General features: G+C 42.1%; 1 protein-coding gene across 1 annotated transcript; it reads left to right on the top strand.

The window, feature by feature from the left end:
- The first annotated feature begins 20,018 nt into the window (after positions 1-20,018).
- Positions 20,019-26,350, top strand: ZNF544 (zinc finger protein 544). The gene is given in 4 exon segments (XM_041733672.1): positions 20,019-20,169; positions 20,507-20,590; positions 24,445-25,340; positions 25,343-26,350. Coding segments are annotated over 4 exon segments (2,139 nt in total).
- The last annotated feature ends 277 nt before the right edge of the window (positions 26,351-26,627 follow it).

The raw sequence follows: 26,627 nt of genomic DNA, 5'->3' as shown, positions 1-26,627 counted from the left end.
TCTTCTTAGCACCCACAATAACCTTGCCAATTCGTCAGTATTCTTCCTCAATTGTGGGTGAACAGGAGGAAACTCAGTAAGTTGTCCAAAGGGACAGAAGTGGAAGTGGCAGAGCTGGGAAGTCTACATGCTTTTGGTCACTTGTTCAACAAGCAGTCCTTGAATGCCTGGAGAAAACAATCCAAAGACACAGAATTATCCACCTACCCCCAGGGTCTTCAGTTCTACTTAGAAGAATATGGAAGGTCATAAAAGATAAACACTAAAATGCAAAGGATTAAAGTAATTCTTCTGGGCTGTATGTAGGGTCAGACTGAAATAGGGCTTTGGCAGTGAGAGTGGAGGTTATTTCAGAATAGAGAATGAGCTAATGGATAAACAAGTACTTGGGATCTGCATCCACCAAGGTATATGGTTCTCATTCTTTTCCAAGAACCTTGTTCACAATCGGCACCACTTCCAACATCACCCATGATATTTGGGTATGTCAGGATCTACGAGAATGTCAAGTTTGAAACAATCCTTCAAGCGACATAAAAAATATGGGGAGGAAAAAAAAATATGGGGAGGGGTGTTTATGTCTGGAATTAGAATCATGGGACTTAGGAGGAAAAAGAGCAAGGGAACAGGGTCCAGAGATGGAAGAAAAGGGGATTTAGGAAAGGGGCATGAGAGGAGGTACACTCAGAAGTTTCATGAAAGGTTTGTGAGCCATTTAAAAGAGTTACCATGATCTCTTCTCTGCCTAAATGTTATTGTGTCAGGATGTGACCCTGGATTTGTAGCAGTCACCATGAGAACACAATGAGGCTTAATGAGAAGTGCTGCCAAAACAAGAAAGGAAAGTGGAAGGAACCTGGACCTATAATGCCTCTATAAGCCCAAAAGCCCCCTACCTCAGCACTTGCTGGTATGTGAGCTGATATTTTCTACTTTTAAAAGACGATTTACCTTGCACACTGTATCCACCGGCTAGTACCCCACTGCTTGTTTTTCTGTTCCCAATTCTTTCAGGTGCTGATTTTCCCACACCTCTCAGTCACTGGGGTGAATGTGGATTGGCAGAAGGTACTCGGGAATTCCACTTTCTTTACCAGAGATTGCTATAGATGTGGGCATGTGACCTAATCCTAGGCAAGATTACTATTCTTGATGGTTGTCCCTGTGAAGACAACTGCTACAGTCATCTCATCGGCCCGTGGAGGGTGGCATAACAGGAAAATGGCAAGTGTCTATATCTGCAGTGTCTTTGCCATCCACTGACCCAATCTTGCTATCATCTTTGTTCTGGTATACGCAACAAGTTTCTTATTGTTAAGGCCAGTTGGCTGGGCCATTCTGTTACTTGCATGTAGTTAAAACACCCAGCTATTGAAGAGGAAGCAAAAACATTCTAATGTATTAATCTTTCCTCACAGTAGGAGTAGACATGGAGAATCAGTGGGTTGAATATAATTCACGTCCTCTATAATATCTAATATTCATGAAGTAACATGTTATGTGTAAGGGGTGTCAGAGCGGGAAATCACAACCAGTGAAATGGAAAAGTAGAGTAAGACTTCTAAAATAGCAAAAAGAGGGATCCCTGGGTGGCGCAGCGGTTTGGCGCCTGCCTTTGGCCCAGGGCGCGATCCTGGAGACCCGGGATCGAATCCCACATCGGGCTTCCGGTGCATGGAGCCTGCTTCTCCCTCTGCCTATGTCTCTGCCTCTCTCTCTCTCTCTGTGTGTGTGACTATCATAAATAAAGAAAAATTTTTTTAAAAAAAGAAAGGGTTTAAAAAAAAATAAAATAGCAAAAAGAGGAAAAAATAGAATGTATGAGTAAAAATTAAGGTAAAAAAAGAAGAAAGAAAGAAAGAAAGAAAGAAAGAAAGAAAGAAAGAAGAAAGAAAGAAAAGAAAAGAAGAAAAGAAAAAAAGAAAAGAAAAGAAAGAAAAGAAAGAAAAGAAAAGAAAAGAAAAGAAAAGAAAAGAAAAGAAAAGAAAAGAAAAGAAAAGAAAAGAAAAAAGAAAAGAAAAGAAAGAATATAATAGGGAAGCCTGGGTGGCTCAGCGGTTGAGCACCTACCTTTGGTCCAGGATGTGATCCTGGAGTCCCAAGATCGAGTCCCACATTGGGATCCCTGAGAAGAGTCTGCTTCTCCTTCTGCCCGTGTCTCTGCCTCTCTCTCTCTGTGTGTCTCTCATGAATAAATAAATAAATGATCCTAAAAAAATAGCCATAGAACTGTAAGAATGGTATCAATTATATAGGGTGGCACTAAATGTAAATGGCAAATTTCTTTATTAAAAATAAGAATGGAGGGCAGCCCTGGTGGTGCAGCAGTTTGGCGCCGCCTGCAGCCTGGAGTGTGATCCTGGAGACCTGGGATCGAGTCCCGCGTCGGGCTCCCTACGTGGAGCCTGCTTCTCCCTCTCCCTCTGCCTGTGTCTCTGCCCCTCTCTCTGTGTCTATGAATAAATAAATAAAATCTTTAAAAAAAAGAAATGTTTAAAAATAAATAAATAAAAATAAGGATGGGAGGAGGGGCAAGATGGCGGAAGAGTAGAGGTCCTCAACTAACCTGGCCCCACAAACTTACATAGATAACTTTCAAAATATCCTGAACGCCTATGAATTCGACCTGAGATTTAAAGAGAAAGTAGCTGGAATGGTACAGAGAGAAAATTTTTCTAACCTTTCTAACAAGGTGGAAGATGAACAAATGAAAAAATAAAGTGGAGGAGGGGAACTGCAACTAGCCAGGCTAAAGTGGAACACCGAGAGCCTCCAGGGCATGAAAGCCCAGCCCTGGAGAAGTGGGAAATTTAATGGGACACCTGGGTAGCTCATCTGTTGAGCATCTACCTTTGGCTCAGCGTGTGATCTTGGAGTCCCAGAATCGAGTCCCACATTGGGCTCCTTGCAGGGAGCCTGCTTCTCCCTCTGCCTGTGTCTCTGCCTTTCTCTCTGTGTCTCTCATGAGTAAATAAATATTTTTTTAAAAAATCTGGTGGCTCTGGAAAAAAGTGTAAAGGACTCTAAGGCTTCGTTACTGCAAAATTGAGATCTAATCAGGTCAAAATTAAAAATAGATTAAATGAGATGCAATGCAAACTGAATGTTTTAACGGCCAGGGTTAATGAGGTGGAAGAGAGTGAGTGACATAGAAGACAATTTAATGGTAAGAAAGGAAGCTGAGGAAAAAAGAGAAAAACAAGAGCCTACAAGAAAAGGCTTAGGGAAATAAATGATAGCTTGTAAAGGAAGAATATACATCTAATTGGGATTCCAGAATAGGCTGAGAGACAGAGAGAGAGGACCACAAAGTATATTTGAACAATTCATAGCTGAGAACTTCCCAAATCTGGGGAAGGAAACAGGCATTGAGATCCAAGAGATAGAGAGGACCCACCCAAAAATCAATAAAAAACCATTCGACACCTCTACATTTAATAATGAAACTTGCAAATTTCAAAAATAAAGAGAAAATTCTTAAAGCAGAGAGAAACAAGAGATTCTTAACTTATATAGGGAGAAATATCAGATTAACAGCAAACCTCTCCATAGAGACTTGGCAGGCCAGAAAGGGCTAGCATGATATATACAGGGTACAAAATGAGAAGAACATGCACCAGAGAATACTTTATCCAGCAAGGCTGTCATTCAGAATAGAAGGAGAGATAAAGATCTCCCAAAATAGGCAGAAACTGAAGGAATATGTGACCACCAAACCAGTTCTGCAAGAAATATTAAGGGGGACCCTGTAAAAGTAAGAGGGAACCCAAAGAAACAGTACACAAAAACAGGGACTAAGTAGGTAATACAATGACACCAAATTCATATCTTTCAATAGTTACTCTGAATGTGAATGGGCTAAATGATCCCATCAAAAGATGCAGGGTATTGGACTGGTTAAAAGAGCAAGACTCATCTATATGCTGTCTACAAGAGACGCATTTTATTTTTTTTTATTTTTTTTAATTTTTCTTTATTTATGATAGTCACACAGAGAGAGAGGGAGAGAGGCAGAGACACAGGCAGAGGGAGAAGCAGGCTCCATGCACCGGGAGCCTGATGTGGGATTCAATCCCGGGTCTCCAGGATCGTGCCCTGGGCCAAAGGCAGGCGCCAAACCGCTGCGCCACCCAGGGATCCCAAGAGACGCATTTTAGACCTAAGGACACCTCCAGCCTGAAAATGAAGGGGTGGAGGACCATTTACCATTCAAATGTTCCTCAAAGAAAGCTGGGGTAGCAATCCTAATATCAGATGAATTAAAGTTTATACCAAAGACTGTAGTAAGAGATGAAGAGGGGCACTATATCATACTTAAAGGTTCTATCCAACAAGATTTTTTTTCTTTCTTTCAATATTTTATTTATTTATTCATGAGAGATACAGAGAGAGAGAGAGAGGCAGAGACACAGAGGAAGAAGCAGGCTCCATGCAGGGTGTCTGATGTGGGACTCGATCCTGGGTCCCCAGGATCACGCCCTGGGCGGAAGCCAGGCGCTAAACGCTGAGCCACACAGACATCCCCCAACAAGAAGATCTAACAATCATGGATATTTATGCCCCTAATGTGGGAGTTACCAACTATATCAATCAATTAATAACCAAAGTAATGAGATTCTTAGATAATAATACACTAATAGTAGGAGACTTCAACATGGCACTTTCAGCAAATGACAGATTTTCTAAGCAGAACATCGCCAAAGAAACAAGGGCCTTAAATGATGTACCAAATGGATTTCACAGATATATACAGAACTTTCCATCTGAATGCAACTGAATACAAATTCTTCTCAAGCGCACATGGAATTTTCTCCAGAATAGACCACATATTGGGTCACAAATCAGGTCTCCACTGATAACGAAAGATTGGGATTGTTCCCTGAATATTTTCAGACCACAATGCTTTGAAACTAGAACTCAATCACAAGAAGAAATGTGAAAGAAACTCAAACACATGGAGGTTAAAGAGCAACCTACAAAAAGATTAACTGGTCAATCAGGAAATTAGAGGAGAATTAAAAAGATTCATGGCAACTAATGAAAATGAAGATAGAACCACTCAAAATCTTTGGGATACAGCAAATGCGGTTCTAAGAGGGAAATACATCGCAATACAAGCCTCTCTCAAAAAATTGAAAAAAAAAATCAAATATGCAAGCTAACCTCACACCTAAAGGAATTGGAGAAAGAACAGCAAGTAAAGCCTACACCAAGCAGAAGAAGAGAAATAATAAAGATTTGAGCAGAACTCAATGAAATAGAGACCAGAAGAACTGTAGAACAGATCAACAAAACCAGGAGTTAGTTCTTTGAAAGCATTAATAAAATAGATAAACCCCTAGCCAGCCTTATTAAAAAGAAAAAGACTCAAATTAATAAAATGACAAATGAAAGAGGAGAGATCACAGCCAATGCCAAGGAAATAAAAATGATTTAAAAAATGTATTATGAGCAGCTATATGCCAACAAATTAGGCAATCTAGAAGAAATGGATGCATTTCTGGAAAACCACAAATTACCAAAACTGGAACAGGAATAAATAGGAAACCTGAACAGCCCAATAACCAGTGAGGAAATTGAAGCAGTCATCAAACACCTCCCAAGACACAAAAGTACAGGGGCCAGATGGCTTCCCAGGGGAATTCTATCCAATGTTTAAGGAAGATGCCATACCTATTCTACTAAAGCAGTTTTGAAAGATAGGGAGGGAATACTTCCAAATTCGTTTTCTGAGGCTAACATTACCTTGGTACCAAAACCAGACAAAGACTCCACCAAAAAGGAGAATTATAGACCAATATCCCTGATGAACATGGATGCAAAAATTCTCACCAAGATACTAGCCAATAGTATCCAACAGTACCTGAAGAGGGTTATTCACCATGACCAAGTGGGATTTTTCCTGGGATGCAGGGTTGGTTCAACACTCATAAAACAATCAATGTGATAGATCACATCAACAAGAGAAAAAACAAGAATGATATTATCCTCTTAATAGATGTACAGAAAACATTTGATGAAATACAGTAACCATTCCTGATTAAAACTCTTCAAAGTGTAGAGGTAGAGGGAACATTCTTCAATATCTTAAAAGCCATTTATGAAAAGCCCACAGTGAATATCATTCTCAATGGGAAAAAACTGAGAGCCTTTCCCCTAAGATCAGGAACATGACAAGAACGTTCACTCTCACCACTGTTATTCAACATAGTACTAGAAGTCCTAGCCTCAGCAATCAGACAACAAAAAGAAATAAAAGGCATTCAAATTAACAAAGAAGACGTCAAACTCACCTTCTTGACAGATGACATGATACTATATATAGAAAACCCAAAGACTCCACCCCAAGACTGCTAGAACTCATACAGCAATTCAGCAATGTGGCAGGATACAAAATCAATGCACCGAAACCAGTTGGTTTTCTTTTTTTTTTAAATTTTACTTATTTATTCATGAGAGACACAGAAAGAGAGAGAGAGAGGCAGAGACACAGGCAGAGGGAGAAGCAGGCTCCATGCAGGGAGACCAATGCGGGACTCGATCCTGGGTCTCCAGGATCAGGCCCTGGGCTGAAGGCAGCACTAAACCAGTGAGCCACCAGGGATGCCCACCAGTTGGATTTCTATACACTAACAATGAGACAGAAGAATGAGAAATTAAAGAATCAATCCTATTCACAATTGCACCCAAAAGCATAAGATACATAGGAATAAACCTAACCAAAGAAGTAAAGGATCTATACCAGAAAAAACTACAGAACACTTCTGAAAGAAACCGTGTAAGACACAAAGAGATGAAAAATACTCCATACTCATGGATTGGAAGAATTAATATTGTGAAAATGGATATGCTACCCAGGGCAATTTACATGTTCAATCACTCCCTATCAAAATACCATGGACTTTCTTCAGAGAGTTGGAACAAACAATCTTAAGATTTATATGTAGTCAGAAAAGACCCCAACAAGCTAGAGAAATATTGAAAAAGAAAACCAATGCCTGGGACATCACAAGGCTGGATTTCAAGCTGTATTACAAAGCTGTGATCATCAAGACAGTATGGTACTTGCACAAAAACAGACTCATAGATCAATGGAACAGAATAGAGAACCTAGAAATGGGCACTCAGCTCTGTTGTCAACTAGTATTTGACAAAGCAGGAAAGATTATCCCCTGGAAAAAGGACAGTCATTTCAATTAATGGTGTTGGGAAAATTGGACAGACACGTGCAGAAGAATGAAACCTGACCATTCTCTAACCCCATACACAAAGATAAACTCAAAATGATTGAAAGATCTAAATGTAAAACAAAAGTCAAAATCCTAGAGGAGAACACAGGCAACACCCTTTTTGAACTTGGCCACAGTAACTTCTTGCATGGTACATCTATGAAGGTAAGGGAAACAAAAGCAAAAATGGACTATTGGGATTTAATCAAGATAAAAAGCTTCTGCACAGCAAAAGAAACAGCCAACAAAACTAAAGGACAACCTACAGAATGGGAGAAGATACTTGCAAATTACATATCAGATAAAGGGCTAGTAACCAAGATCTATAAAGAACTTATTAAACTCAACACCCAAGAAACGAACAATCCAATCATGAAATGGGCAGAAGACATGAACAGAAATTTCACCAAAGAAGACGTATACATGGCCAACAAGCAAAGGGAAAATACTCTGCATCGCTTGCCATCAGGGAAATACAAATCAAAACCACAGTGAGATACCACCTCACACCAATGAGAATGGTGAAAGTTAACAAGACAGGAAACAACAAATGTTGGCGAGGATGCGGAGAATGGGGGACCCTCTTGCACTGTTGATGGGAATGCAAACTGGTATAGCTACTCTGGAAAACAGTGGGGAGGTTCCTCAAGAAGTTAAAAATAGAGCTACCCTACCACCAGGAATTGCACTACTGGGTATCTACCCCAAAGATACAGACATAGTGAAATGCCAGGACACCTGCACCTCAATGTTCATAGCAGAGATGTCCACAATAGCCAAACTGTGGAAGGAGCCATGATGCCCTTAGGCATATGATGAATGGATAAAGATGTGGTCTATAATATATATAATGGAATATTACTCAACCATCAGAAAGGAGGAATACCCACCATTTGCTTCAATGTGTATGGAACTGAAGGGTATTATGCTGAGTGAAATAAGTCAATCGGAGAAGGACATCATCATATGGTTTCATTCATACGTGGTTAAGAAATAGTAAAAGGTATTATAAGAGAAAGGAGGGGAGCTGAGTGGGAAAAATTAGAGAGGAAGTAAAACCATGAGAGACTTATAACTCTAGGAAACAAAGGATTGTTGAAGGGGAGGTGGGAAGGGAGTTGGGGTAGCTGGGTGACGGGAATTGAGGAGGGCACTTGATAGGATGAGCACTGGGTGTTATACTATATGTTGGCAAATCTAACTTAAATAAAAACAAATAGGGGACACCTGGGTGGCTCACCAGTTGGGTGCCTGCCTTCAGCTCAGGCCATAATCCCAGGATCCTTGATCGAGTCCTGCATCAGGCTCCATGCGAGAAGTCGCTTCTCCCTCTGCCTGTGTCTCTGCCTCTCTCTCTCAGTCTGTGTCTTATGTATAAATAAATAAATACTAAAAACAAATAAAAAAATAAAAAGCAGGATTCCTACCACCACCACCAAAAAAATAGTGCCTGTTACAGTAGGTGAAAAAAAAGTTCAGTCGCACCATTCTAATTTGAGATGCTGTAAACCAAAAGTCTAAAGAATGACTGGAGATAAAGTTCCCCATAAAGTAGTACCTGCAAAAGCAAACAAAATGAAGCATGTGTCAATATTAATATCAACCACAGTGGGAATAAAAGTTAGAGGGTTGAACAGGACAAAGCCATTTGGTGTGAACAAGGTTTTGTAAAAGAAGAAATAACAGTTTAAAACCTATATGCAACTAAAAAATGGCACTTAAATAAAGCAAAGATCAATTTGAGATACAAGGAAACCTTGATTAGAGTAGAGAATAGAAAAAGCAATTGTGGAGAAGGAATTTAATATGCTGTCTTTGGAATGAGACATATCTAGTACATGAAGTAAATATAATGAAAATGTAATAATAAAATTAATAAGTTAAATTCCATATATATATAGAATATAGAATATATAGATATATATATATAGGATTTTTGTACCTTATGGTTTGGTTTCAAGAATATATGTGTGCTTAATCACAAAAAATTAGCAAATATTAAAGTATGAATTTTTACAGGTGACATTATATGATCATAAGTTAATAGAAGTATAAGTAAATAATAAAAAGATTATTTTAAAGATCCTTATTTCTGAGACACTTGGGTGGCTCAGCAGTTTGGCGATTGCCTTCAGCCCAAGGCATGATCCTTGAGACCTGGGATCATGTCCCACACATCTGGCTCCCTGAATGGAGCCTGCTTCTTTCTCTGCCTATATCTCTGCCTCTGTGTGTCTCTCATGAATAAATAAGTAAAATCTTTTAAAAAAATCTTAATTTCCTGTGCGTTAATATATAACTTCCAAATTAATCCTTGAACCAAAGAGAACATAAAATCAGATTATTAACTCCATAAAAAAGGAGAACACAGGATGCTTGGGTGGCTCAATCAATTTGGACATCTGACTCTTGATTTCAGCTCAGGTCATGATCTCGGGGTCATGGGTCTGTGTCCCACAACAGGCTCCACACTCAGCAGGGAGTATGCTTGAGATTCTCTTTCTCTGCTTCCCTCCCTGGCATTCACACATGTATATGTGTTCTCTCTCAAATAAATAAATAAATTTTTTAAATTGAAAAATAATAAAATTAAAGAGACAACACGTCAAAATAAACGGTGCACCACTAAACTGTAAAATGAAATATTATGGCCTTAATTGTATTATTAAGGCAGAATTCTAAAAAATAAAGGAATATTTTGCTTTAAGTAATTGGAAAAACAATAAAAAAAAATAAAATAGAAATTTATTCAAGTTAATTGAGATTAAAGCCAAAGTTAATGAAATGGAGAGCAAAGGGAAAGGAGAGAAAAGGTTAATAGATAAATCCCTCACAAGCCTGATTGGGAGAACAGAAGTATTATAAATGAGAAGAAAACCACAGGTACAGAAAAGATGAAAGGAATTATAAAAACTTACATAGAACTATATGGAAATTTTCCTAATATAAATAACAGGAAGCCTGGGTGGTTCAGCAGTTTAGTGCCTGCCTTTGGCCCAGGGTGTGATCCTGGAGTCCTGGGATTGAGTTCTGCGTCAGGCTCCTGGCATGGAGACTGCTTCTCCCTCTGCCTGCGTCTCTGCCTCTCTCACTGTGTCTCTCGTGAATAAATAAATAAAATCTTTAAAAGATAAGTAGCAAAGATGCATAACTATCCTATATAATACTTATTAAAATAAATAAGTAAATAAACAAACAAATAAACAAATAACAGTGACCTAAGTAGCAGCAGAAAACTCAAATAGAATAATTACTACAGGGGATCTCTGGGTGGCGCAGCGGTTTGGCGCCTGCCTTTGGCCCAGGGCGCGATCCTGGAGACCCGGGATCCAGTCCCACATCGGGCTCCCGGTGCATGGAGCCTGCTTCTCCCTCTGCCTGTGTCTCTGCCTCTCTCTCTCTCTCTCTCTCTGTGACTATCATAAATAAAAATTAAAAAAATAAAAAAAAAGAATAATTACTACAGAAGTGACATGGACACAAAGGCCAGGAGACTTTATAGCTGACTTTAAATCTAACATTAAGGAATAAATTACTCCAAATTGTTAAACATTTCCACATCAAAATACAATGGACAGCTTCACAAAATATTAAATGAAGATAACATAATACATTGGATAAAGATGATATAAAAAAGAAATTCACTCCCAGCCTCATCTATGAATATAAACACTATTACTGATTTATTATTTATTATTACGATTGAATGCAGGAATGCTTCAATTTCAGAAAATGTATTAATAATGTTTATTCAAGTCTAAAGAACTCATCCCCCCAAAAAAACTATGAATATAATCAACATGGGATGCCTTTCAGCTGCTTTCCTCACCTGTTATACATTCTATAATTCTTGGAGAAGAGACTCCATGAATGTCATGAATGTGAGAGAACTTTTGGTAGGACATCTCAACTAATTAGGCATCAGAAAACTCACATTGAAAAAAAAAAAAGAAAAGAAAACTCACATTGAGGAGAAACTATTCTGTTGTAATCCTTAAGTCGTAGCTTTCATTTTAATATTTATCAAAGAAAGCATAATAGAGGGGAATTCTATGAGTGTAACAATATAAGAAAGATTTCTTTCAGAGCTCTGGTTTTATTTCACATCAGAGAATTCACATTGAAGAGAAGCCTTATGAATGTAATCAGTGTGGGATATACTACAGTCAGAGTTCTCGTTTTGTTACTCATCAGAGAATTCATACTAGAGAGAAACTGCATGAGTATCCTCAGCTAGAGGTCTTTACTTATTAGGCATAGAGAACTCACACTAAAGAGCAACCTCACGAGTGTCACAGGTGTGGAAAATCTTTCAACAATTCTCACCTCATTGAACATAAAAGAACTCATATTGGAGAGAATCCCTATAAATGTAATCAATGTGCCCAGCTATAGTTTTACCCTATCCTAAAGGGCCAAGGAGTGGCTGGACAGGGTGGGATAAATCTAGTGTTGTAACACTGGAGCAAAGTTTAAAAGTAGCAATCTGATGTTATACTGATTTTTTTGTTGTTGTTGTTGAATACAGTTGCCATTATCTTCATTACTTTATCCACTTGAGACAGGGCCATGGTCTAAGACTAATGTTCCATTGTCCTTCCATCTCAAGTCTTTCTGAGTAGAAAGAGTACGGAAGAAAGCCCAAGTTATTCTTGGGGAGGAGGAGGTCAGGCCCTAAGAGAACACATCTAACTCTAGAGGGAAAATGATGATGTAATCAAGTCCAAGCTTGTTCCACTCTCAGTGGAACAGGCCAATAAGTGGAGAGGCAAGGTGTTAGGGTAAGGAAAGCAACTTTATTCAGGAATTCAGCAGACTGAGAAGATGACAGACTCTTGTCCTAAAGACAACAGTGTGGGAAATACTACAGTCAGAGTTCATACTTAGTAATACATCTTAACTCAGCATGAAATTTGAGCCCAGGCGCTTGGGAAGTCCCTAACAGATCAGGTTTGGCCACTTAGTGCTGACAAAATCCAAAGGTAGACAGACAAGTGGTGGTGAAACAGGAAGGAATTTTTTTCAGTGAGGCCAACACCAGGAAGATAGTGGCCTAATGTCTCAAAGACTATCTACAAAGTGCTGAAATTACTTCCATGTTTACAAGGAATGGAAAATGTAGGGCAAAGGTGGGTGGGGACATGAAGGTGAGCACTGAGGGTCAAATCAATCACTATCTTGGAGTCAATCACAGATGGAGTCTTGCTGGCTCAGGGAAGTCCTTATTGTTTGAGGGGGTAGTTTTGATTCCCTTCTGGGGATGCTTTGCCCTCAGGTTCTTCTACTTGAGCCAAGAGACAAATTGGAAAGAAGAACCCAACTAGAAAGTTTGAGGTCAAAATGGAGGCAACCAAGGTCATCTTTAATTTTAATGTTAGGAGGAGGGGGAATTGGGAGGAGTTGGAGTCAAGAGGTCAAGTTTCCAGATGGCAAGGCCCCAAGGAAGGTCAAGAAACTGTCTCCAACTAGACCCCAAGATCCGACATTTACTGCTCACCTGCTTATATGCACCAACCTTTGTCCCACATTTTACCTTAAGCTCTTCTTTCCAGCTTTTCTCTTAATTCAGGCAAAAAAACCCAAGGGATATAGCATCCCATGATGAAAACCAAAACCACTGCCCAACCAATTAACAAACTTCTCTAAAAAATAGTCTCTCAATTTGACAGGAAGAGGAGGAGGAGGAGCAGCAGCAGCCCTGGAGCCCACCTGTTGTCCTGCATCCTCCGCAGGCTGGCTCCTGGCACATAGGCTCAGGCTCTGGGGCTCTTGGGGATTGGAGTTAGGGACACTTCCATGGGACTGAAGCCTGAGTGGCAGTGGCATTGATGAGCAGTCCCAGGGGGCCCAATGACATGCAACACAGACAACAGCCCAGCCGTCTTCACTGCCCGATGGCCCTGCCTGAGGATATACATAGCCATGACCAGACATTTCCTTGCAACTCAATCAAATTTCTTAAAGAACAAAAAAATGTACATTTTTTCCTTTTATTAAACAGGTGTGCTCTTTAAAAAAATAAAAGAAAGAAAATCTGAGATAATCTCTCCATCTCAAGATCTTGAATTGATGGGATCCCTGGGTGGCGCAGCGGTTTGGCGCCTGCCTTTGGCCCAGGGCGTGATCCTGGAGACCCGGGATCGAATCCCACATCGGGCTCCTGGTGCATGGAGCCTGCTTCTCCCTCTGCCTGTGTCTCTGCCTCTCTTTCCCTCTCTCTGTGTGACTATCATAAATAAATAAAAAAATTAAAAAAATAAAAATAAAAAAAAGATCTTGAATTGAATCACATTTCCAGAGTTGTTTTTGCCTGCAAGGTAACATACTTACAAGGTCTAGGGACTAGCACATGGACATCTTTTGGGGGCAATTAGTCAACCACAGACATGGTCAAAAGATTTGCAAAACTCTAATCAGTGGGCAAAGGGAGAGGTCAGCTGAGACAGGTATCCTGTGCCTGTGCAGAAGAGGAAATGGTGGAGGACCCCTGGGTGGCTCAGCAGTTGGTCATCTGCCTTTGGCTCAGGGCATGATCCTGGGGTCCCTGCATGGAGCCTGCTTCTCCCTCTGCGTATCTCTCTCTCTCTGTGTGTCTCTCATGAATAAATTTTAAAAAGTCTTTAAAAAAAAAAAAGAAGAAGAAGAAGAAGAGGAAAAGGTGGTGTGGACACAGGTTTAGTGGCATTCTGGTAGGCGACAGCCTTTTGTGTGGATTCTCCTTCTGGTGAGTAAAAGGTGAGTGTCATCAGAGTTTGCTGTTGTTTCTGTACTAAGTGGCTTCTGAGTTTTACATTTCATTCAGGAAGAGAAGATGGTGAAAACAAAAAGGGCTGGGGGAGCCAGATTTTCTGCAGCTCTGCTAATCTGTGAGATTGGCCCAGAGCTGAAGAGTCCTAGTGACCCTGTGACACAGCCTTACCATCAAGTTCCTGTCTCCTTGTAAGAGCAGTTTCTCAATCTTTGAGGCACTATTGACTTTGGAAGCCGAGTCATCCTCTGGTAGGGGAAATGCTTGGTACTGCCTTTCACTTTTGCCTACCCTCCACACTCACCCTCTGCAAGTTGTGACAGCCACACATCTTCAGACATTGCCAGATGTCCCTTGAGGGCAGACCTGCCCCCAGTTGAGAACCACTGCTCTATAGAAAGGGCTAACTTTCTTTCACTTCCTGGAGATGTGTTTCTCTTTGTGGCCTTGTCCTTTAGTTGAGCCTGATGCTCACATTGTAGGAGTGTCTCCCAAGTAAACAGAGACATTTTATCAGGATATTCCCAAAGGCTCAGAAGTTACCTTCCAGCAGCTGGTCAGGCATCAGGCCTTTCTTTGGAATATATGGGGCATGGATCACACAGGCCTGCTGAGTCAACTTGTCATGCACACTCACTATATCTAGGTGTGAGCTATGGACAGTGTGGCCATCCCAGTGTCATTGTAGATGAGTGCAACTTTTACCTTTTTGGGGTGGGGGTCATTGTGTTCTTTTTAATTAATGCTGAGAATGAGGTAAATGTGTACTCACACCAGCTCTAAAAGTTGAAAGTTGAACATATTGTCATAGACTTATGTTCTGCCTTAAACGTTTTTAGTGGAATATATATAATCGCCTCCCCCAAAATTTCTTACTGTGGAGGCCGAGAAAATTAAGGCCATTCCACTTTGAGTTCAGCGTTATCACAAGTGCAGCCATCCCAGGCCCCTGTGAATAAGAGCTGAACTTTACCTTACTTCAGTTACAGGAAGAAAACAGCTTACAGCTTAATGTCCTAGAAAGCCCCTATTAGAATGAGAACAGAGCCCAAGCCAAAGGCAGGAAGCCCCTATTAGAATAAGAACAGAGCTCAATGCCCTTGAAAGCCCCATATCAAAATGTAAACAGAATTTGAGAAATTCCTCCATCCCTTCTGAAGATCCCCTAGATCCCCAGCCTATAAAAACTAAGCTGAAACCGACCTCGGGGTCCAAGTCCCTGCTCCCCTGTGTCGGGTACACTTGGACCCAAGCTCGAGCTTGTAAATAAACCCTTGTGTGTTTGCATCGGTGTTGGCTCCTTGGTGGTTTCTCGGATTCGCAGTCTTGGGCACAACATTACTTGACAGCTATTCCAATCATTCTGGCATTCTATTTCTTGCATGGTTATTGCTGCCTTATCTGTATTGGCCCAAGTGCCAAGATCGGACACAACTCTGCCATTTCAAGCGATTATCTTCTGCTTTAGTATTGAACTGGCTACTCAGCACTCTCTCCTACTTGTTTGTTTAAAATTTTATTTATTTTTAGAGGGTACATGCTGGGGGAGGGAGGATAGAGGGAGAGGGCAAGAAAGAATCTTAAGCAGGCACCACACTCAGTGTGGAGCCCAACTCCACTCATAGGCTTGATGTGGGGCTCAGTCTCACAGCCACGAGATCATGACCTGAACTGAAATCAAGAGTATGATGCTTAGTTGACGACTGAGCCACACAGGTACCCCAGCATTCTTTCTTTTTTATAGTGATAATCAGAGGACTTGAGTGCTCGTTTTGCCTGAAAGATACTAGGTTTGTGTGAGAAAGAGAGATTGGGAACCACCATGAAGGTGATGGCCAGGGAGTATCTGAAGAATTCAGCTTGGGAAAGGAGTTCTCAGACCCCAGCTGTGTGGAAGGAGTAGAGTTCTCAAAACAGATTGTCTTGGAAATGAGAGAGCACAGTAGGAAGCTGCTTCTGAGGCTTTTGTGGCTCCAGCAGCTGCAAGTATTGGGTCCTGGCCCATCCGTAGGCACCAGGCACCGTGGTCCTGCTGGCTGTGGTCAGAAGTGGCCCCCAATACACTCTTTGGGGAGCTCAGGACCTAAGAGAAACCCCAGCACCTGGAGAATCTTAAAGAGGAGATGAGTAACTGATCTAAACATCTGAAGGCAAAGGTGAGACCTGCCAAAAACGTGAGGCATGGAGAGAGCACACTTTCCCTGATTTGTGACTTGATTCTTGATTATCCAGGGAAATGGGTTTTACAGAGAAAGCATGACAAGAAAAATGCCACCATTGAATTCTGGGAGAACAACAAGTGTCTGCTTCTGTTGTGCCCAAGATTACATATCCGAGAAACCACCAAGGAGCCAACACCGATGCAAGTACATGAGGGTTTTATTAACAAGCTTGAGCTTGGGTCCAAGTATATGCCACACAGCAGAGCAGGGACTTGGACCCCCGAGATGGGTTCCAGCTGGGTTTTTATGTGCTGGTCTAGGGGACCTCCAGAAGGGGTGGAGGAATTTCTCAAGTTCTGTTTACATTCTGATATGGGGCTTTCAAGGGCATTGAGCTCTGTTCTCATTCTGATATGGGACTTTCTACCACGGATGTTGAGCTCTGTTCTCATTCTAATATGGGACTTCCTGCCACTGGCTTGAGCTCTGTTCTCATTCTAATATGGGGCTTTCTAGGGATTTAAGCTGTAAGCTGTTTTTTTCCTGTTACTGAAGTAATGTAAATTTCAGCTCTTATTCACTAGGGCTTGAGATGGCTGTACTTGTGCTAACGCTGAATTTAAGGTGGAATCGCCCTAATTTTCTCGGCCTCCAGACTTCCTGGAAGCAACAAATGAGAGGTGTGCATTTCCTTGGGCCTCTAGCCCAGATGATAGTCGTTTGTAGTTTCAAGAGGGTGAGTGTCCAAGGTTCTTTGTGACCTGGATGGCACCATGCAAATCAAAGATGCTGAAGAAACCCCCCCTGTAAGTAGGACCAGCCCTAATCCAGAGGCAGCCCATCCAGGCGCCTTCCTGAAATTTTAGCAACAAAAAGCATTCTGTTTATAATAAGAAAACCATTTCCCCCGACACTCTGATTGGAATGTCCCTGAATAGGTTCATGTTGACCTTCTGAGAAATCGATAACCTGAATGCTATGCGACTCCCGGGGTTCTTTTGTCTTTAAGCGTCTTTTGCCTTTAAAAGATACCTGTAATTGCTAATCGGGGCTCTCTTCCTCCTCTGAGGCGGAGAGCCCGTTTGCGCAAACGTTCAATAAACCCTCTTGCTAATTGCATCTGCCTGTCTGGGGTCTGAGTCTCTGGGGCGTCCACCGGGACACGTTGGCACCCGTAAGCCAGGGTCCAACAATGCCATCTGGCAGAATGAGCAGTAGCTCCATGTGAACAAACATACAAATGCAGTGTATATTTCTGGAATGTTGGGTCATCCCTAATGACCAGTGACTGGATAGATGGGGTGTGTGTGTGTGTGTGTGTGCGCGCGCGCACACACACACACACAGGAGTGGATGTGCTTTTGATACAAGTGGGTGAGCAAGAGGCAAGATCTGGCAGGATTTTTGCCTGGCTGCCTCAGTGGGACAGTCACATGATTCCAGCCAAGCTAATAAGTAGAGTACCAAAAGCAATGAAAAAACCCAGTAAAGTAGCAGATAAAGGGTGTGCCCCCCCATACACAGTGGGGCCATATCCTGCACCTCCAGAGTGACTTAGGGGAGTACACACCTGGGACTACACCTTCCACAGAGCGCCCTTAGCTGTCTTCCTGGGAATTTTTATCCTCCTTGTCTCCATCCCTTCCACCCCCATTTTGGGAAACCAGCTGATGTTTTATTGTGATACTTTAAAATTGTGCATCTTTTTTTTTATGGCCAGCTCACATTTCACTGGTATTCAAAAATTGTACAGTTTTCTTGGGAAACCAACTGATGTTTCATTGGGATACTTAATATAATTGTACAGTTGTCTTAACACACTGCTTCCACCTCCCCCAATTTAGTCTCTTGAAATGACAGGAAAAACCGGCCAGTCCTTTATTTGGGTGTTGAGGGATGGCTGTGTATCTGTGGGCTCACAGATCAGATACACCTACATGTCCCTGGGCATTTTCCTTGAGCCTGGGATAGCCCAAGTCCATCCCTAGGCTCATAGCACTGCAGGATGGCCTATTCCACATCTAGAAAGCTGGCTTGGCTGCCACAGCTGACTTCAGAGCCTTAGGCTTTTTTAGGTACTTGGTCAGAGCCCTGTCTCCTACCTCCTCAGGCCCAAGGTAATATTCCTCAAATGACACTGGCAGCCCTCCCCTTTATCTGGGGTTGGAGGTGGGCTCAGTGACATGGGCTTGCTGAGGTGGGGCTGAATTCCTAACTGTTCTCACTTCACCAGCCCTGCCTTTTGAGAACCTCTGCCCTCTTCACAGCAGGTTCTTCAGGTATGAAGAGGCAATAGAAACACATTCTCACGTGGTCCCATCACAGGTAAGTTAGAGAAGTTTTCTCCCTTTGCCTCAGTCTCCCCAGCTATAAAATGGGTCCAGGAATACCACCCACCTTCTCAGGCCAGCACATGACAGCACTGTAATGCTGCCCTGTGCCTTCATGTGAAAGCCAAAGGCTCTCTGTAGATAAGGCACCTACCCTGTATGGATGAGTCAGGAGCTCCTAGGACGAGACCCAACATGAGTCTACCACACCTGGTTCCCTGGGATAGGTCTCTGACTCAGACTCTTTGTGATGGCTGCAGACCTTGCTCTTGAGGAAGGGGAGAACTAAACCTCCATATCTCATCTATACACTGGGCCCTTGACCCTCACTGAGATTACTCAGGAAAGCAGCCGAGAGTGTCCCCTTAAAGTGTGATAATTGCCCTTAGATGGCTCATGGTGCAGCAAATAGTGGGGTGAGGGGTGGGTCATTGACCTCATACAGCATTCCAATGCCACACATGTCTTTGTGCTTACTTGGTACTTCCCCTCATGTCCTGTGAGACTCCCTGATGCAGGAGGCTGTCTGCGTGAGGGAGGGCAACTCATGCTAGAGCAGTTCAGGGATGTGTTCAGGTGTCCATTCAGGAAGTCATGAAGCTGAGATGCCAACTCAGGCCTGGCCCCCCAAGGCCAGGACACATGGGTGTTTGCCTGTCAGCCTTCTTTGAGAGCAGGCTTGACCTCGCTCCTTCTGTAAAGGGCCAGGTGGGAACTATGTTAGGCTCTGTGGACCACATAGTCTCTGTTTCATTCTTTTTTCACATTGTCCTTTAAAAATGTAAAAATTCATTCTTACCTCTATTAGTCCGTTTGTGCTGCCATAACAAAACGCCACTGGGTGGTATTAAGCAACAGACATTTATTTTCTCACAGTTCTGGAAACTGGAAATCCAAGACTGAGGTGCCAGCAGTGTTGCTTTCTAGTGGGGACTCTTCCTGGCCTGCAGATGGCGCCTTCTTTGTGTCCTCACACAGAGGTTGGGAGTGAGGCCCTTGATGTTTCCTCTTTGGATTATAAGGACACCAATCTCATCATAAGTGAGCACTGCCCTTATGACCTCCATTAGCCTTAATTACTTCTATAAAGGCCCTGCCTCCAAATAGAGTCACTTTATGGGTTAGGCCCTCAACATGTGAGTTTGGGGGGAAACATTTCATTTCATGGCAGTAGCCTTCCAAAATATACATGGCCCTGATTTTTTTTTTTTTTAACATGGCCGTGATTTGTCCTATGAGCCAAAGTTTAGTGATCCTTGATTTAGAACATGTTCTTTGGCTTCCAATCTGATTTGGTTAGAGAAGCCAGGGGTGGGAATCTCCCAGTGGGGTTCCTGTTGTTTCCTGGTACAAAAAAATCAGAAGGACTGGTGTGACCTGTGATAGATGAGACACTCAAAAGTGTAAACACCGTGGGCCTGGGTCTGTCTGATCCCAAAGGTGGGAACCCCATGAACGTTCATTGATGTCATCTTGAGCCCATGTCCTCTCCCTCCCTGTGCTGTCTTATCCCCCTGACCCAGCCTCCACATGGGAGAGGCAGAGCCCCATGGTAACATGGGTGATGTTTCAGCCACCTGTGAACTTCAAGGACGTGGCTGTGACCTTCACGCAGGAGGAGTGAGGACAGCTGGATCTGGCCCAGAGGATGGTGTACGGCAACATGACTCTGGAGACCTGTAGCCACCTTGTGTCTCTGGGTAAGACAGGCTCTGCCCATCATAGCAATTTTCTGCTTCAGGGACTCAAAGCTCTGCCTCTTCTTCAGGGTGTGCCTGGGCTGGGCCAGAGCATTCCAGAAGTGGGTTCCTTGGATATTGCCACTGGATATAGATATATATAGATACAGATCCTGGATATTGCCCCTCATTCTGGCTCTAAGGAGGTGAGAGTTTTGTTGGGCATTTCCTTGGGATGCACAGGGCTCTCCTAGTCCATCCACATTTGACCCCAGGGACCGAGGGCTGGGCCAGAGGAAATGGTTCTCTTCCTATCCAAGCAGAGCACAAAGTCTTGTGTTTTTCCCCCACTGACCAGGGCTTCTGCTTTCCAAACCAGATGTGATCATCTGGCTGGAACAAGGACAAGACCCATGGAGGTCAGAACAGGGACCTCCCCGAGGTGAGAGCAGACCAGAGCCCTGGTCAGTTAACATGGTGAGGTTGTTCTCTGCAGGTCCCTGAGTCCAAGTAGGGGAGGAAGAGCAGGGAGCTCCTTGGAGAACCATGCTGCTTCCTTATATCCAACAAGGCAGCCACATTCTCATCCAGATCCTCCTGTCTCTCTTCCCCCAATCCATGAGAAACACATTTCACTGCTGTCTCATGTGTGAGTTCACTTCTGTTCCTATCTTCCCTTTCGTCTTCACCCCTCAACTGCTTCATCTATTCCCAGGTCCTTATGCCCTCTCTTTTTCTTGATTCCCTCATGCAGCTCCTCAGATTTCTCACACCTAGTCTTTCCCCTGCAATTGGGTGTCCATTCCTCCTCCATGTTGAACATTCCCACAACTTCTAGATGATCCAGAGGTGTGGTGAGAACTGGTACATCCTAGGAAATGGCAACAACCTATTCCTTCCAGAAGGATTCCTACTAAGTCAATTCCTGAACTTATTTTCCTACCTCTTCTTATTCGATAGGCCCACTTCCTTATATGTCCCAGTGTGTCAGCCTGATTGGAACTCTTTTTTTTTTCCTTCAGTAGCTGTATCAAGATACAATTCATGTGCCATACAATTCATTCATTTAAAGTATGCAAAGGGGGGCACCTGGTGTTGGGTGTCTGCCTTCTGCTCAGGGCATGATCCCAGGATCTGGGATCAAATTGTGCATCGGGCTCCCTACAAGGAGCTTACTTCTCCCTCTGCCTATGTCTCTGCTTCTCTCTCTGTGTCTCTCATGAATAAATGAATAAAATATTAAAAAAAGAATAAAGTATGCAAAGAATTTTAGTATATTCACAGCATGTGTATCTATCACTGTAAGCAATTTTAGAACATGTTCATCACCCCAAGTAATTGGGCTGCTTCTGATTTTTTTGTTATTATTTTGTTTTAATTAACAAATTTTATTTATTAGAGCAGTTTTATGTGTACAGAAAGTTGAGCAGAAAGGGCCAAGTTCCCATATATCACACTTCCCACACACACAGTTTCTTGTTATTAATTTCTTGTATTCTGTGGTACTTTTGTGACAATGGGTGAAGCTGTATTCACACATTATTACCAGTAGAGACCAATAGTTTTCATTAGGCTCACTCTTGGTGGTGTACATTCTGTGGGTTTGGGTAAGAGTATAGTGCCATATCTCCATCATTATAGTACCACACAAAGTAGTTCCTCTGCCCTAAATATCCTCTGTGCTCCAGCTGTTCTTGCTTCCCTCCACCATAATTCTTGGAAACCACTGGTTATTTTCCTCTTTCTAGTTATATCTTTCCCAGAGTATCCTGTAGTTGGAATCATGCAATATATGGCCTTTCTCAACCGGCTACTTCCGGTTGGCAAGAAGCATAATGTGTGTCCTTCACACTACCTTCGAACATTCTCCTAGTCAAAGGTAATGGGTTTATCTTGTGTGTTCCTTCTCTTTCTTACCCTGTAACTCTCACCTACAGCCTCTGTTGTTTTTTCCTCTGAAGTGTCACCTAACTTTTACTTAGCTTTGGTCCTTCAAATGATGCCATTCTGAATTCAGTTTATGGGCAATGCCTTTCTTCTCATCTATCATAGATTTACTTTCTAGCTGACTCACACAGTCCATTTTCCTCATTTTGCAATTTTTAAAAAGATTTTATTTATGTATTCATGATAGACAGAGAGAGAGAAAGAGAGAGAGGCAGAGACACAGGCAGAGGGAGAAGCAGGCTCCATGCAGGGAGCCCAATGTGGGACTTCATCCCCAGGTCTCCAGGATCATGCCTTGGGCTGAAGGTGGCGCTAAACCACTGAACCACCCAGGCTGCCTTCTCATTTTGCAATTGTGATGGAAACACGGCTGTAAAATGTTTAACCTCCTTTGCCCAGTTTCCAATGACCAGGCATAACTTGAACACATCATAGGCACCCAAACACTTCTTTCCTTCTTCCCATCTCTAAATACCCTCTCACTCTCTTTCATTGGACCATTGTTTTATTTGAAAAAGTTCTCATCATCAGGGATTCCACGGCAACACCAAAAAGGAACATAGCAGAATCTTGGGAAGGAGAACAGTGTTGGTCATAGAGGGTGTAGGGCTTAGATAAATACTTTGTCCAAAAGGGAAATGTTCTCCTGGAAGTCAAAAGAGGGCCACAGAGTGTAGTTAATATTTTGCCAATTGGAGGATCCTTCTCTTCTTAGCAGACATGGAGGTGAAGCATGAGACTTGATCGGAATCCTTGATAGTACTAGACATGGGTGACTACGTGACTGAAATGGGAAGAATGACAAGTAAAGGGGAAATCTTGGAGGACCTAGGCAAGGTCCTGAGCTGGGAGCCTATTCCACTCATTAGAGGCCCAATATTTCAACAGAGGGAGAAGTCCCTGTTAGGACAATAACAGGGGTGGTGATATCAATGGTACCACATGCCAGCAGTGCACCACAGGCCAAGCACCATGTGGGACTCAGATATCAGTTCATTTGTGCATTAGAGTAAATCATGTAAGCTAAGGATTTTTATTCCTGGCTTACCAGCAAGGAAACCAAGCTTCAGTTGTTGCTAGTTAGTTAAGCCCAGTTTCAGCCCAGCCTGGCCAACCACACTACTTCAAGGACTACAGTGCTTTTCTGGGGAGTTTGTGTCATTGATTACAGAGTTGTTAAAGAGAATTTTTTCTGTGGGTAGCCTGAAGAAATAGTAGAAATGGTATGTTAAGAATATTAAGTCAGTGTTGGTGTTTGGGATCCTGTTTCAAGATGCAGAACCAGAAAACAGATAGACTGATATTCTGGGTCAATAATCTAGGTTGAGGTACCAGTTAGGTTCCCATATTAATTTTTTGTGGCTGCTGTAATAGATTACCAGTTGGGTGGCTTAAAACAACACAAATTGATTCTCCCACAGTTTGGAAGGCCAGAAAAGTGAAATCAACACCATTGGGCAGGGATGCCTGGGTGGCTCAGTGGTTGAGCATCTGCCTTCAACTCAGGGCATGACCCTGGGATCCAGGATCTAGTCCCACATCGGGCTGAGCCTGCTTCTCCCTCTGCCTCTGTCTCTATTTCTCTCTGTCGTGAATAAATAAATAAATAAATAAATAAATAAATAAATAAAATCTTTAAAAAATACTATTGGGCTGAAATCAAGATATTAACAGAGTCATGCTCCCTTGGGATAGTCCAGGAAGAAATCTGTTCCTCATCTCTTCCAGCTTCTGGTGGCAGCAGCATTCCTTGGTTTGTGCCCACATCACTTCAGTCTTTAAGGCCAGCATCCTCAAATTTTTTTGTTCCATGTTCGTATCACCTCTCTGCATATGAAATCTCTATCTCTCCCTTATAAGGACATTTCTGGTGATACTTAAGGCCCACACAGATACTCTCCCCATCTCAAGTTTTTAATTTAAGCACCTGCTAAGACCCTTTTCCAAATCAGGTACCATATTCACAGGTACCAGCAATTAGAATGTAGGTATCTTTTGTGATTATTGAGGGATGTCTACTTTAGGCCCAATTCTTTTGTAGATTCCTCCTTTAATCTTGACCATTCCCTGCTTATTCATATTCCTCTCCTCCCTCTTTGGGGATCAGTTCTCCTGGGTCACCTCTTCATTATCTTTGCTTGTTTTTTATACTTTATCACTGATATCCTATTTTCTGATCCATCCCCTTTTTTACATCCTGCATAAAATTACAATCCATGGGTTAGAAACAAACCCAAAGGCATCTTCCATACTTGGTGGTCTCCTTTATCCCATCCTCCTCTTCAAATGCATCTTGAGTAATTCAGGTATTTTGGGTTTCTTTCAGACTGGAAGAATACATTTGAAAAGAGTCAGCTTCCAAAGAGGATTTTGCTGTGAAAGAACCATTCCACCACATAAAAATGAAGCACTGCATATGGGAGGAGGGCCCCTGGTTGGTATCATTAGGAGAAAGGCAGGATTGGAGGGATCAGCTAAGGGAGCACCAGGAGGACTCTTTGAGTCAAATGGTACTTACCTCAGAGACACTGTTTGCTCAAGGGGAACATTGTGAGCATGACCCTGGAGGAAGTTACCTGAGTTTAAGCCTTCTATCTCCAACATTACCCACAAGAACACATTTCCATATGCTTGACTCACAGGTTAAAAGGTTGAAATGGAATTCAGTTTTCATTAATCATGAGAAAGGCTGGGCTGATTGGAACCCCTGTGAAAATCACCAAATTGTTAGAGCCTTCTGTCAGAGCATTTACCTGAATGAACTTGGAAATGTTGAAATAAGAAATAAAAAGTCTTATGAATATACTGTCAGTACTGACTCTTTCAACAATGGTATCTCCCTTCGATTTCATAATAGAATTTTTTCAGCAGAGAATAGTGCAGAGTGTACAGGCTATGGAAATGTCATTAATCATAGTATGTCTCATAGCATGAATCAACCCATGCCAATTCATTTTAGAGAAAGTCAGCATGAGTGTGATGAATGTGTTATACATACTGAAATAAGTGATCCTAAAGAAGCACCATTTAGATACAAGGAGGAACATAATGCCTTTCATGCAGCTTCATTTTTTACTGACTGTGACATCATTCAGACTAAAAAGAAATCACATGCATACAGTCAGTGTGAAAAATCTTTCAGCTGTTGCTTTAAGCTTGTTGTACACCAGAGAACACACACTGGAGAAAAGCCCTATGAATGCACTCAGCGTGGGAAGTCTTTCAGCCAGAGCTATGACCATGTCACATACATCACAGAACCCACACTGGAGAAAAGCCCTGTGAATGTAACCATTGTGGGAAATCCTTCACCCAGAGTTCCAAATTTATTAGACACCAACAGACTCACACTGGAGAAAAACCATATAAATGTCACAAATGTGGAAGATCTTTCAGGTGGAATTCTAACCTTATTGTACATCAAAGAATTCATACTGGAGAGAAACCTTATGAGTGTGCTCATTGTGCAAAGTCCTTCAGGCAGATCTCTGGCTTTGTTGCACATAAAAGGACTTAGACTCCCTCTGCGTGTAACCAGTGTGGAAAATCCTTCATTCGAAGCACTCAACTTATTAGGCATCTGTGAATTCACACTGGAGAGAAGCCATATAAATGCAATCAATGTGATAAAGCTTTCACTAGGGGCTCTAACCTTATTGAGCATCAGAGAACTCATACTGGAGAGAAACCATTTGAATGTAATCCGTGTGGGAAAGCCTTTACTGGAAGCTCTCACCTTCTGTCACATCAGAGAATTCATTCTGGAGAGAAACCATATGAACGTAATGACTTTGGGAAATCCTTTTTGCAGCAGTCACAGCTTGTTGTGCATCAGCGAACCTATACTGGAGAGAAACCTTATGAATGCAGTCATTGTGGAAAAGCTTTCAACCAGAGGTCTCCCTTCATTGTGCATCGAAGAACACACATTGAAGACAAGCTCTATCAGTGTAACATGTGCATTAAAGCCTTCAGTCAGAGGTCACACCTTATTGAAGATCAGAGAACACATACTGGAGTTAAGCCCTATGAATGTATTGACTGTGGGAAAGCCTTTAATGATGAGCCAACCCTTACAAAACACGAGAGAATACACACTGGCAAGAAACCCTATGAATGTAATCATTGTGAAGAGGCCTTTAGTCAGCGATGTCAATTTACTAGGCACCAGAGAATTCATACTGGAGAAAAAAAAAAACCTATGAATGTAATGAATGAAGGTTTTCAGTTATTATACATTCCTTATTCAACATGAAAAAACTCAAGGTAGCGAAGCTGAATAATCAAGATGGAGAAGCTCGCTGCCAAACTTTATTATAGACATCAGGTGACAAAAGTATGACTCTCAGAGTGTGGTCTAATGACCACATCAGGTATGCTTGGAGTGTTCATTGAAACTGCACATTACCAAGCTTAACTTGATCTCCTAAATCAGAATCTCTGTCAATAAAACTCAGGAGCCTACAGTTCCCAGATGCAGCACAAGTAATTTGTATGTACATTAAAATGTGTTTACTGCTGCATTTAAATGA

The sequence above is a fragment of the Vulpes lagopus genome, chromosome 2 (assembly GCF_018345385.1).
Source record: "Vulpes lagopus strain Blue_001 chromosome 2, ASM1834538v1, whole genome shotgun sequence".
In the NCBI taxonomy this organism is placed as follows: domain Eukaryota; kingdom Metazoa; phylum Chordata; class Mammalia; order Carnivora; family Canidae; genus Vulpes; species Vulpes lagopus.
This window is presented reverse-complemented; position numbering and strand designations above follow the sequence as displayed.